At 41.0% G+C, this 13,837-nt stretch overlaps 1 protein-coding gene across 9 annotated transcripts in view; it reads left to right on the top strand.

Moving 5' to 3' along the window:
• The first annotated feature begins 3,558 nt into the window (after positions 1-3,558).
• DMD (dystrophin) overlaps positions 3,559-13,837 on the top strand; it is a 1,006,777-nt gene continuing 996,498 nt past the window's right edge. For 8 of the 9 annotated variants that reach the window (XM_035114388.3, XM_035114384.3, XM_035114377.3 and 5 more), the window contains exon 1: positions 4,222-4,403. In XM_035114388.3, coding sequence (XP_034970279.3) covers positions 4,331-4,403 — 73 coding nt within the window. In that variant the 5' untranslated portion in view covers positions 4,222-4,330. Of the gene's footprint in view, positions 4,404-13,837 lie in introns of all 9 variants that reach the window. The other variant, XM_035114386.3, reaches the window with a different exon arrangement.

Here is a 13,837-nt window from a genome sequence, read left to right as displayed (position 1 = left end):
GGTGCACATTTAAATAATAATAATAATAAATATGCATGAAGTGGCTTCAGCTGAATCAGGACTGTGGTATGGGGAGGGGACTCAAACCTTTTGTGCCCCATTACAGTCTCATTCAGAATGGGAAGTACTTTCATCCCATTATAACTAGCTAGTTGTTGTTGTTGTTTAGTCGTGTCCGACTCTTCGTGACCCCATGGACCAGAGCACGCCAGGCACTCCTATCTTCAACTGCCTCCCGCAGTTTGGTCAAACTCATGTTCGTAGCTTCGAGAACACTGTCCAACCATCTCATCTTCTGTCGTCCTCTTCTCCTAGCTAGTACAGGGAGCCAAAATCACTTTTTGGGTGCCCCACCACCACCCAATGAGAGGATGACAGGTGATTTCTAGAGAGGGGACCCTTTCAATGGTGGCATCCCAGCTGGGGAATGTCATCCTTTGTAATGCTGTTGTTTCCTTTTTCTGGTTTTATTCTGATTTTCAATCTATGGTTGCTTTTTATTTATATATTGTATAACTTTAATTTTTACTTGTAAACCACCTAGAGAACTTTCATTTGGGGGCAGTATATAAATATGAGATTGGATCCAAACTTAGTTGCCACTGAAATCACTGAGACAAGTTGGCCGTATCATGTTCCATTGGTTTCAGTGGGGACCAAGGGCAACTCACTTACTCAGGTTCCAGGCATTGTAAAGACATAATGAGGAATTGTGTTATGTATTTTGCATTTCAGAGATTAAGGATACATTTGTAGTAGGACTTTAGTAATGGCAAAATTGATTCAATCTGACCTGACCTGAAATAGCCTCCCATGGAGTTGTAAAAGGTCAGGCTAATGATCTATCCATCTCATCCTTTTTTGTCTATCTTGATTGGATAGGTCTCCAGATGCTCAATGAGAAGTCTAAAATTTGAGGTCAATTAAGGGGAAATGCTAGGAATAGTATCCGTAACCTCATGGATGCAAAATACTCTATATGCTCCAGTACTGGTTACTGTTGCCTCAGTACAGCTAGATTATTCATAGAAAATTGGCTAGCTATTATTCTATGATTGTTTCAAAAATTAGAATAATATGAGAATATAATTTTCTGGTAATATAAGTAATGTGGAAATCTGATAAGAGAAAATAAAGTTCCTACTGTTTTTAATAACTGCAAAACAAATGGGATTTTATTGTGTTCCAACCCTTCTATGTCCTACCAAATATATTTAGACAATATAGCAGAACTATGTTTGCAGATGCCAATAAATGTTGCACTGTGAGTCAAGCAAATATTAAAGCAATGTTCTGGACCACCCAAAATGTCCTGCAGAGTAGTTGCTGCAGCTATTTTGAGACTTTGGGTGTGTATGCAGATGATGATATGCAGTTCTTTCTAGAATCCAAGGACTGTGGCCATCAAAAGTGTGTGTGTGTGTGTATGTGTGTGTGTGTTTAAGTAATAGTGTCCACCAACTTCAGTAGTTGAGTGGATGGTTTCAGAATCCTGGCCAACAATGATTTAAATAAATATTTTCAGTCCAAGAATGTATGAATCAATTGCTCATTATATATTGGGGAAGGAGAATGTCAGGGTAAAGAACAAGGCATATCCCATCAACCCATCAGCATAGCCCAGTGTTTCCCTAACTTGGATCTCCAGCTGTTTTGTACTACAACTCCCATCATCCCTAGCCACCAGAACCAGTAGTCAGGGATGATGGGAATTGTAGTTCCAAAAAGGTTGGAGATCCAAGTTGGGGAAACACTGGAATAGCCAATGGCCAGGGATGATGGGAGTTGTAGTCCAGCAACAAGTTCTCCAGCCTTGTCTTATACCTTGCATGTTCACATTATAACCATTTAACAAGTGCTTTGGGTAAGCATTTCACGGCTAGCATATGGTCAGACTTACACTGAAGAAACAGGTGCAAAGCCAGGAAAATATGGTAACCCTGGATACCATATTTTCTACCTATGCATTACTTGTGGATAGAAAGAAGCATGTGCAATGTGTGTATGTAGCCACATATGAAGATATAAAGGTATGTGTCTATTTGTAAAATGAGATTTGGAGAAAGAGGCTGAAATCAGGGATTTATACTGAGCAGCTAAAGAGTCATTCTCAGGACTTTTAATTCCAGTTTCAGGTCAGTGTGGATAAGATTACAGCCTAAGTATGTGATGTGGAAATGATTAACCAAGAGTTATTTACAGTACACCATAGTTCAACACTGAATATGAACAATCGTGGTTTTCTGCAGATTGACGGTTGTTCTGATTTAGGGCTAAAGAAAGGGTTTTCTGGGGGAAAGCAACAAAACCACTTGGACTTGTGCTTTCTAGGCACCGGACAAGTAGAAGTGTGGACAAGCCCTCAGTGTTCAGGAACTCCTGCTTCCACTACATGGATACTATTTACACACACCCCAAAATATAAACCTATCCGAAATGCCACCACTAGCTTTTCATGAATATTCAGATTTCAGAGCCCAAGCTGTAACATCCTACAGGACATTTCCAGGAGAATGTTGCTATTTTCAGGCGAGATACAAAGGCACAACAGGCCAATTCAAGATGCACAATTAATGTGAATTTGGTGCTCTTGTGCAACAAGCCAGCTTCTCCCCTGCTCCCCAATCAGACTTTTTGCATCCAGGAAAGTGACACAAAAATGCACTAGAATGTGTAGGGTAACAGTTGCATGACACAATGCTATATCGCCTCCCTACAAACCAATCAGAATGAATGCTCATTAAATAGCCTCCAACATCTAAGCTCCCCACAAACTTTATGCAAACCAGTCAGAATTTATGCCCATTGAGCAGACCGTCTGGAAGCAACCCCCATCTTAGTTTTGAGGGCAGGGTGCTTTAAATATTATAAATTACAATCTGTCCTTATTATATATCCCAGCAGCAAATGTATACAGAGCAAGACATATAAATATCCACACCACACAATATTAAATATATTTCTCAGCAGGAGCAAATCCCACAGAGATGAATAGGACTTACGCCCTAATAAAACTGATTAGCCTGCAGTTCTGTCAGTAGCAACTTCCCTTGAACTTGGCAATATTTATTTTTTGAGTAAACATAGTCAGAATCATGTGTCATAAAGTACATTATCAACCCATATCCATTCCTAGTCTTACACAATCCTTATATTTGGTAACTCTGTGTATGCACTGTTGAAATAGGGCCTTTATATATTTCTTTGTGCACAACGTGTGGGGTTATTGCCTGGAGCCTTGCTTTCACCAAGGCTGCATTTCTATTGATGGATATTTTCAGGTTCTTCACATTAAAATAATATTGTGTTGCTGGAACATGTGGCTCCCCCCCCCTTCCTCAAGGACGTGACATCCGGTGTGAGCATCTCACTTTCCTCCGGTTAGACGTGTCGCCAATGTAACAGGACAGGAAAGATGCTGTCCTTCACCGGTCTGGATTCTCCAGGCAGGAATCGGGTTGCACAGAGACGTTTAAGCCCTTCCTCGCTGAGTATGGAAAGGGAGGGGCGGAATCGTTTCCAAAGTCTACATAAGTCAATAAAAGCCTCTCCAAATTCGAATGGCAAATGGCTAAAGCCACTGTTACTTTCATAAAGCTGAAAGGCATCCTAACAATTCCTCCCACAGAAGGCGCAAAGGGGACTTAAATGCATTTAGTTCCATCAGGGCTGAATCCCAACTCTTGGGTGTGGATTCTGGTGAAGATCCTTGAGGGGTGACGGGGCTTCATAGACAGAAAGTAGAATGGAGCGTCAGACGGATTCTACTTCTGTATATTTAAGCAAACGCTTTTTAAGGAAGGGGGAGGGTTGCTGCTGCTGCTGCTGCTAAATCATTCATGTTTCGCCTTTCTTCGCTGGGCAATTTGCTTTCTAATTGCTCCTGTTTGCATTGATCGGGCGCAGGGCGGAAGGGGACTCTCTGGGGTCTCCCAAGTTGGCTGCTGATTTATAGAGAGGCTCCATTTCTTCTCCTCCGCTTTCACCTTGCTTGGCCGGCTCTATTTTTAAGGCAAGCGGCGGCACCTGTTTCCTCGGATCCTAGGGGCGGAGGGTGACAGCTCCCCTCCTGCCAGCGCGCTCTGCCTTGCCTGCTTAGCGGGAGTGTTTCGCCTTTGCGCTCCACGCGGCGCGCCTGGGGAGGTAGCCGTCGCCAGTCTCCTCCCACCGCCGCTTGGCCAGCAGCAAACAGAAGCCGCTCCTTTTAAAACTTTGGTGCGTGCGCGTGTGTTTTCTTGCTTGAAGGAAGTTCCAACATGCGGAGTCGGAGCTGAGCGAGCCCTACCTTTGCGCGCCTGCCCGTTAGGATTTGCGGGTCGTTGCCTTGGCTATGGCTGAATCAGGACACCCCGAGGACGATTCTGCAGTAGACGAGTTCAATGATATTATCAAGAGTAGATCTGGTAGGATAACGTATTTGACCCTTAAGAAAATATTTTATATAAATATATATTGTTTGGTGTTTAAAAAATCCTCACTTTCCCATGGTATGGGAAGTAGTTTATTCACACAGGCTAAAGGCTGGCTCCAAAGTTACTGTTGTGGAAGTTTGCTGTCACAGCCAGATGTTCTTCTGCCAAGTGAAGACTGGACTGTTCTCTACTGTACCAGTGTTGTGTCTGCAATAAATTGTGGCAAACTGTATTCTCTATATGCTCCAGTTCCGCCTCTGTGGTCAAAAGGCATTTGCACCATTTTATACAGATTTCGTTTGAATTTACATTATTTCATTTGGAGAGAGATAAATGGCAACAGATGTGAGCAGACACGCTTTAGACAAGCTAAGAATGAATACTTTGGTTGGATTTTGCTGGGGGGGGGGCAAGACTTGTGTGCATCTTGAAGGCAACCAATGATATTGTGTTATAAGGAGATTGTGGGGAATTGTTTAGCATTTTTATTTTGGCTGGTTGTTGTTTTTTAGTGTTCTGTGAAGGCTTGCATCTGCCTTGGATTATTAACAGAATATTTAAAAGTTATTAAACCTTGAGCATGGAAAAAGAAGACTTGTGCCACCCACACCACACATCCCATATGCGCCACAGTAGCCTCCAGGTTTTCATTAGCTCGAAAGTTTGTGGTACTGTTTGTGGTGCCGCTTGTGTAACAGGGGAAAAGTCTGTACTATTGCTGTAAATGGAAGCAGCTGCAATGCTTCTCTACTGGATAAAGTTTCAGTTGCCTAGGCTGCCTCCCTGACTTTATCCCTGGAAAGGAACCAATTCACAGGCAGTGCGAGTATTTATAGTTCATTCAGAATTCACATTTTTTAAAACAAGGGGCAAAACACACGAGTACTGAGGTACTTAATTATGTCTGAAAAGTTATGCACTTGACAAATAGAACAGAAAGTAAATTAATGAGGCTGTCATGCCTCCTCTCTTAGGCATATGCCTGGATTTTATTGGGGGGGGGAGCAGCTTCTCTCATTTCAAATTGAAAGAATAATGTCAACTAGCATGTAGGTATATTTAAGATCAGTGGAGCCAAGAAGATAAAAAGGAGCCTAAAGGTTGCCAGTCCCAAACCTAATTTTAACATAATTCTGTATATGGATTAAAACAGGCAGCACATACCTGGTGTTTCAATTAAGTCTGGTTACTCACTTATGCATACAGTAGTGGCATGTCATAGACTGCCTCACCCATGTTGCATATAGCACACTAGAGGACCTTGTTGAAGTGGTGCTGGCCTTATGAAATGCTGTGCAGATAAGGGAGGGTTTTGTGCAGTAAGAGTCACATTAGAATCAGGTCAGTGTGTGAAACATTTCCTGGAAGCCTTTTCTTCTTGTTAAGTTCTGGAGTTACCAAAGCACATCTGGAATGGATTTCTGGTATCATTAACTTCCCCACTAAAGAAAGGCTCCAGGTCCCCCTCTCTACCCTACATTACACTACTGAATTCTGCTTTCCTGCTTCTATGTTAGATGTGTGTTTACAGTAAAAATTTAGAAGCTATCTTGAATGTAAACCATTTACAGTGAAACTATCAAACATCTTTCTTTTTCTGTAGAGTCTATTGGTGATTCCATCCCAATCTTGGTTTGTTTGCAGTCTACCTGGGAAACTGGGAATGCCACCCACCAGTGATGGCACCATTCCTTTTACTGATGTTTCACTGGGGTGAAACATCAAGAGCCCCTGATATTTCCAAAGGCTGCTGGTTTGCAGCTCAAACATCAGATTTGTTCTTTAAGTGGTAAACGTTAGAAACTGAAATCTTTCAATATCCTAAATAAATGAGCTCTGAGCCTCACCATTACAGAATGCCGGGGCTGTGGGATAGTTGATATATTGTCATGGTACTTTAGGGTTAGGATCTCCTACCACATCACTTTTTTGCAAAGACTTTTAAAGCTCCCAACAGGTTGAGAAAAGGCAGCATTCATGAAACTTCAGTCCTGTGCACGTAACTGAGCACAATGAGAGTTGGGGTATGTGCACATTACTGCTCCTTCCACATCTAGCGTATTCCCATTGCTAGTTTCTGGAGCCACTTACACGCAATGTTAGCCACAGTCCATATTGATCCATTCATTTTTAAAAGAAATAATGCTGCCTAGTGGTTCCCCCCCCCTCAACCAACATCTGCTACAAACAGAAAAACTAAACTGTTTTCCTTTCATACTAAAGTCAGGTGTGTAGATTTAACACAGTCGCCACATGTGCAGGTGGCAGCTACATGAACTGGAGTTCGAAGGGGTGGGTAAGGAGCTTGCAGGGAAACCTAAAAGGTCATGTGTAGAGGGTGAAGAATCCCCATGCCCTCTTTTATGTGTACAACACCATGCAAAATAATAATAATTTATAATAATAATAATTTATTATTTGTACCGCGCCCATCTGGCTGACTCTCCCCAGCCACTCTGGACGGCTCCCAGTCGAGTATTAAAACATTACAGCATTGAATATTAAAAGCTTCCCTAAACAGGGCTGCCTTCAGATGTCTTTTAAAAATAGGATAGCTGCTTATTTCCTTGACATTTGATGGAAGGGCGTTTCACAGGGTGGGTGCCACTACCGAGAAGGCCCTCTGTCTTGAAATGGCCATTGATGTGTGCATACCCTTAATTACATAACAATCATGCATAAGAGTGGGGTTTGCATAATTTGTAAAAAAATATTGTGGCCACTGATAATCATATGTAGAGTATCTGTAATGAATTGGTATGTTTTGAATAGGCAACGAATGATTAATTAATAATATGCATGTTTTGGGCTCCAATATGAGTCTCCAATATTGGAGGCTTTAAAAGTATGTGTCATGCTGTAAGTTTTAAACTTGGTAAGTCTTGCATTGGTGTCGGAGCAAGGTTCCAATAAAACTCTCAGCTTTTGCAAACTTTGCTGTTTTGTAATCTGAGCTTCTTTAAGTGTATTTCTTTTCTCTTCATCCCTGCTCAGACTTCGCAACTAGGCTATCTCTTAATGTGAAGAGTGAAAGAGGTCCTCAATCATGGGAGAGGAGTGATGTCTTTTTAAAGTCTCAGAAACCATAACTTTTGCTACCAGAAGCTGTGTCACTGCAGGTTAGAAAAGCTGGACAAAGAGAGTGCCATTGATTTCTTTTCCAGCATAGTTCTCTGATCAAGATTGTATTATCTTCTGAGGCAGCCTCTGAGAATATTTGATTTTTAAGGACTAATACATATTGCTGTGGCTACCAAGTAGAAAGGATTACAAAGAAATTCTGTGAAAAATTGTAGTACTAAGCAGGGATTTTGGCCATTTGACAGAATGTTAGTTTACTACATCCTGGAAATGTTTTGATTGAAAGCACTTCATGGGGGAGGGGTGTGTGGGTTTGAGTGTGAGAGCAGCAGATGGCTTGAAGGACCATTTTCAGGGATTTGTTTTGGAGAAAATGTACTGTTCAATGAGTGACTCATGTTCTCTGCTTTAACATTGCTTGTGGTTAGTTCCACCCTCTTTATTCCCGCTTAATAGGAATGTGACACCAGTCAGAAGCTGATGTGCAGGAATAGCAGCTGTGGGACAGCTTTATCCTGTGCGTGTTTATTTGGAAGCAAATTTCATTGACTTCGCTGCAGAATTCTCTCCCAAAGTGTGTATAAGATTGCAACCTAACAGTTGGTTCACTTTTGTCTTTTGGATACTGAGGTAGTTCCTATGTCACAGTGAACCTGGGGGGGACGGACCTGTGACTCTCCAGATGTTGTTGGATTCCACTGATAGGAGTTTAGTCCACAGCAGAGTGTCATACAGGTTCCCACCCCTGTGATAATCCATGGTTTATCTGGAAGAACCATGATAAATCATGGTTTATCAAGCCTCAGAGAGCCTTGAGTGTACACACTCAGCCAACCAGTTCCTTCACGACCCCAAGGATGAAATCATAATTCTGGTTCCATTAACAACAATTAAGCATTATGTCTGAATCCTAAATCTTAATGGTGTTTTTTTTTAAAAAAAAGCAATAATAACCCAGCTTCACGGCCCATCTTATTGTTTATCCCTGGCTCCAGTAACACTACTGCCAATACAGATCCTTGGGTACTTCACTGCTTTTCTCCAGACAGTGTGAGAAGGCTTTCCGATTCTCAGACCAATTACTAATCCAAGGATCTGTCCTCTTATCCCTTGGCAGCTACTCAGGAACCCTTTTTGGAAACCTAAGTGCATCTGCAAAGTCCCTCTTATCTCATGCTTTTTGGCTCTCAGAAAATAATTTTAAGAGTTCTCCACTGTATGCCATTCAGACTTCGTGATTGTCAATTATTAAAAACACCATCTTTTGTCACCTTTATTTGTTTCCGTTCTTCTTAGGTGTTCCCTGGAAAAAATGCAATTCAGGTGTAAGGGTCTCTCCAAAGTTCTCATTCAGCTTAGTTTTCTTTAATTTTCCTACCCTTTTACAGCTTTGTCTTATGGTATGTGTATTTTCAGTCCTAAGCAAGTTTCTTGGCACAAGTGGGACTTACTTCTGAGTATGTATGCATGGTACTGTTGATTTTTTTTTTAGAAACATGTTGTTTGAATGATTTTTCCACTGGGTATGTATTTGGTAAAGTGAGGATCTATGATACCCATTTCCCCAGCATTTCCTCATTTTCTAGCTGCCCCTATTCTGCAGTTCCTGGACTGCTGTTGGCTCTTCTGAATTGTACTCTGCATTGTTGAGTCTTGGAGTCACTACAGGTGACAGTAAATAGGTAGTTTAATATTACAATGAGTAGTGTAATACACAGAAACACTTTGTGATACATATTTACAAGGAAACAATGTAAATATAAGCCTTTTTGAGATAGCCTTTGCTGGCTGGAGTTAATGGGAGTTGTATTTTATTTTTTAAAAAACTTTTATACCTCCTTTCATTGCCTCGTTGTGATAGTTGGTGTACCAGTACTAATAAACAGGTTGTGTATATTGTGATCTTGGTAATAACACTGGTGCATCTTGGTTGACTTTTATATGACTTTATTTCTCTGGGGTTTTCCCCCCTGAAAGCCTTTCTCCACACTAGGGTAGATGACAGTGGGAATGACTGTTGTACTTCTGTAACTGTAGTCTAATAAAAAGAACCCAACAGCACATAAAATGTTTCTTTACACTTTTCCTTTGGGTATTGGTACAGAGCATAGTCATAATGTGAATATTTATTTTGAAGTCAAAAGAGTCTGGAAAGCAGCTTTAGATATTATGTTGCATCTGGAATAACTCAGCTGGAGGTCTTGCTGACGGGCCAAGAATAGGCATTTAACAGTTGTCTAAACAGAACTTGGCCGGCTTCATATGGATCACACTCCCCCCCTCTTTACCTTTAATACAATTGCTGTTACCCCTCCCCCCCCCGATACTAACTACTGTTGTGTTGGAAGTAAGTTGTATTATGGTTTTTTGAGATTTACTGTCAGTTACCAGTTTGTTGCATTGCAGCCATAGTCTGCATGGACAAAAGTCTGTGGTCTGGTTTGAATAGTCAATTCTTGCAAAACCCATAGGTTAGCAACTGGGGATGAGTGTCTCTGGTCCACACACTCCCCTTCCTCATCTTCTCCCTTTCTCAGTGCTTACATCCTGCTTTAATTAAACAATAGTTAGCCATTAATTCAGAAACAAGGAATTGTAGTTTAATCTCAGTTTACTTCCCCAACTGCCTCTGAAGGTCTACCTGAGGATCATCTTGCCTTAAGGGTGGGGGAAGAGATCTAACTTTCCAAAAGCTTCCCCTCCTCCTTGCAGCTTGTCCTTGCTGTTTTGTTATATAGTTCTAATTAATTGCTTATGGTAAACTAGTCCTTGAAAAAAGTATATAAATATTATAAGTCAATAAATCAGGGAATGTAAACTTCAGCTTGAAGCTGGTTTCATTTCCTGGTTAGTTTGTTGCTGTTGTGCATCCGTTTGTGTCAGGAGACAATGGAGGAGTGTGTGACTGTAGAGACCAATATGGGAGAGACATGTTTTGTTGCAGCTGGGGCAGATGAAGGCATCCAATTGTGCTGCTACAGATACACCATGGTGTTTCTCCTTTCAGCAGTCATTCCGCTTTTGGGCATTGCTGTGGATACACGGCCTGACTGTCTGTCTCCGGGCACTGCTGTAATCTACAAGGGATTCCCACACAGCAGAGTTTGATGTTGCCAGCCTTCATATCTCATTTGCAGACATATTTGTAGTGCGAGTTGGTCTGCCAGTGGGTCTGGTGCCTGAAGCCAGCTCCCCGTAGAGCATGTCCTTGGGGATCCTGCCATCTTCCCTTCTGTTGACCTGACCAAGTCAGGCTAGATGTTGCTGTAAATTGACATTAAACAACAGTTCCCCATGTTCAACATAGTGGCTAAGTGTGACATACTTATTAAACAATGATGTAAGCACTGAAGGAGGGATGAGAAGAAAGTGGGGGGTGAAGAGTGAGCAAACATTCCTATTGATTGTTCCCAGTTGTTAAACTTTGGGTTAAGGAATCCCATATGGTAGCACACTCTTCTGATGTAACATGCTGGTGTTTAAATGCTGTTAGAATTCAACCCCTTACATACAGTGGCTTTTGGGTTGCATCCTTAATCAGTGAGATAAGATATGGGGTGCAGAGGAGCACACATGCTTAGATTTGAGTTGCCCTTGAATGTAGATTCAGCACATAAGTTATTCTCCAATGTTCTGAAGCCTCTAATATGTGTTTCTTTTCTTTCAGCCTGTGAATACTCAAAGTTATGACTAGGAAATTTCCATTTGTGCACAGAAAGATGCACTTTTATATCTTTACTGGCATAGTTCTGTTATGTGATCTTTAACTTGCACTACTTGCTATGTCGGAAGTAATGGGATTCAAAAATCTTCTTTCTTTTTTCACTACTAAAAATGCATCTTTCGTCAGTCCTTACTAGGCTAATGTGTGGGTATTAGGTTGAATTCACTTGTCACTGCCCCAAACTACCCAGGCTAGTTGCCTGTCGATATTACAGTAAATTTATTATATTTGGCCCCATCTGCACTAAACACTTAAAGCACTATTACCCCAATTTAAACAGACATGGTTACAATTCCTGGAGTTCCCTGGAAAGAAGTTGGTTGATTGTTAAATCATTCCAGGGATCGGAGGTCTGTGAGGGGGATCACAGAATGGAAGTGCCCACCTGCACTAAAGCAGTATCATTCCATTTTAAACAGTTGTGGCTTCCTCACAAGAACCCCCCAAACCATAGTTTTTTAAAGGTGCTGAGCCCCGTAGTCTGCTACAGTCTTTGCATTCAGTCAAGCAGAGTACTGTCCTGGTTTTGCACATTTTAGTGGGCACTAGACTTTAACACTGATTTATAGATATACTGTTGTCTTAGTGGGCTTTGGGAAGTCCAAGTCCAAATATGCTATAACTTTTTGGGGGCAGCTATAGATCTCTTGAATTTATTTAAGCTTGCAGAGAAAACTGAGGTCCTAAATCATAATACACTACAAGTTACATCAACTTTTTTTTGGTCAGTTATCGCATGTTGCATTTGGATACTTGAGCCTATGCTAAGTGGATATAATTTTGGCTATTGCATTGATTATCTTTACAACCTTATATTGCTGTAAGTATCAAAAACATATCGGAGGTTAACTGAAAGCGACCAGTTGAAATGTATCTGAGCATGCCACAGGGCTTCCAAGGAAACCTCAGAGCAGTTCACAGTTTAATGGTAAGAATCTGTTTGCAAATAGCTGTTACTAATCTCAGACAAAAGGCAGTTGTCAAAAACAGGTGCCAGATGATGGCATATAAACCACTAATGGTCAAAAATATGAATCATGCAATGTTTCATGTATCACTGGCTTGGCATCTAACTTTTTTAGCTAGTTATCTTGACTTATTCTTGGTGGGTCTCCATGCAGTTGGCAGACCAACCTAGGCATGGCAAAGATCTGTAATAAGACCCATGAGTAAAGGCATTCAAACAAGTCGGTACAGTATGTACACCATTCTGTCTTGTTGTCCAAGAATGTTAAAGCCAATATATTCAAAGCATGTGTGGCCCACTTTGAAGAGGTATTTTAATTTATATTTCTCTGAAAGTTCTACCGCCTACACTTTACTCCCAAAGGAACGCTACTCCATCTGAAATCTGGATCACCTTCAAAAAGTACTTCCATGAAAAGAAGAAGGGAGTGGCTTTGGCATTGATGAGTCAAGATTAGAATTCCATGAGGAAAACTTATTCAGAGGTGAAGACTGTTTTCTGAAATTGGGGTGGGAATGCACTTCTTTCCTGAAAGTGCACAAGCCAAGTTTCAGAACCTAGTCTTGTCACATTTTATGGGAAGAGGTTCCACAGCATAACAAGGCTATATTACTCCCTTAAATGTTCTTTAAATGAAAGCTGAGCACCAGAAAGGCAAGACCACAAATAGAACTACTTCTTTTCCCTTGTAGAGACTCTGGACTGGACCTGTTGACAGGGAAGTTGTGTAAGAGTTAATTATTCTCAGCACACAACTGTCATCTTAGGTAATCTTCAGCTGTTGAATTCCTCTAATATAGACTTTTAACCACAAAGACTATGAAAGGATTCATTTTAGTAATGGCAAGGGACTTCAGTGACCACCTGGTGCCTTCATTACATATCTTTAGGGACCAGACGAAAATGTTTCTCTTTAACCAGGCCTTTGGCTGATTAAACATTCTATGGCAGGCATAGGCAAACTCTGGCCCTCCTGATGTTTGGGACTACAATTCCCATCATCCCTGACCACTGGTCCTGTTAGCTGGGGATGATGGAAATTGTAGTCCCAAACACCTGGAGTGCCGGAGTTTGCCTATGCCCTTCTAAATGTGTTTGTGGAAGGGGGTTATTGGTTTTATTTTTTTATGTATTTTGTATTCTTATTTTGTATTTCTGTGTTGTGAACTGCCCTGTGATCTTCAAATGAATAGTGGTATACAAATTTAATAAATAATAACCTCCCTTACCCAGAATTGGGAGCTGTAAACAAGACCTTTTTTGTTAGCTAGCACTAAAGGTGCCCTCACATCACTACATTATGAAAATAGGTATGTATTGGGAATCTGTATAAAATATGGCAAAACAAAACTCTTTCCCCCCATGAATTACATTCACTCAGGAGTTTATATCTGTTTTCTTTCTTTTGAAGGCTGGACAGATCAACTAAAATAGCTTTGAGGTAAACTTGCTATTAAGAGACCAGGTAGCCTGCTGTTGAACAATCTGCATTTCCATGACCTGTCATTTTCTGTATGATGTTTCCTTGACAACATACATTGAGCGCTAAATGTTACCCGCTCTTCATACATAAATCAAATGAGAGGTTATAGTGCATGTTGCTAAATAAAACTTGGAATATAATCTGACAGTGGTCAGAAGCTGCCTTTTTCT

The sequence above is a fragment of the Zootoca vivipara genome, chromosome 4, assembly GCF_965207765.1.
Source record: "Zootoca vivipara chromosome 4, rZooViv2.hap1.1, whole genome shotgun sequence".
NCBI lineage: Eukaryota > Metazoa > Chordata > Lepidosauria > Squamata > Lacertidae > Zootoca > Zootoca vivipara.
The sequence above is the reverse complement of the archived record's forward strand: the minus strand, read 5'-3'. Positions and strand labels throughout refer to the sequence as shown.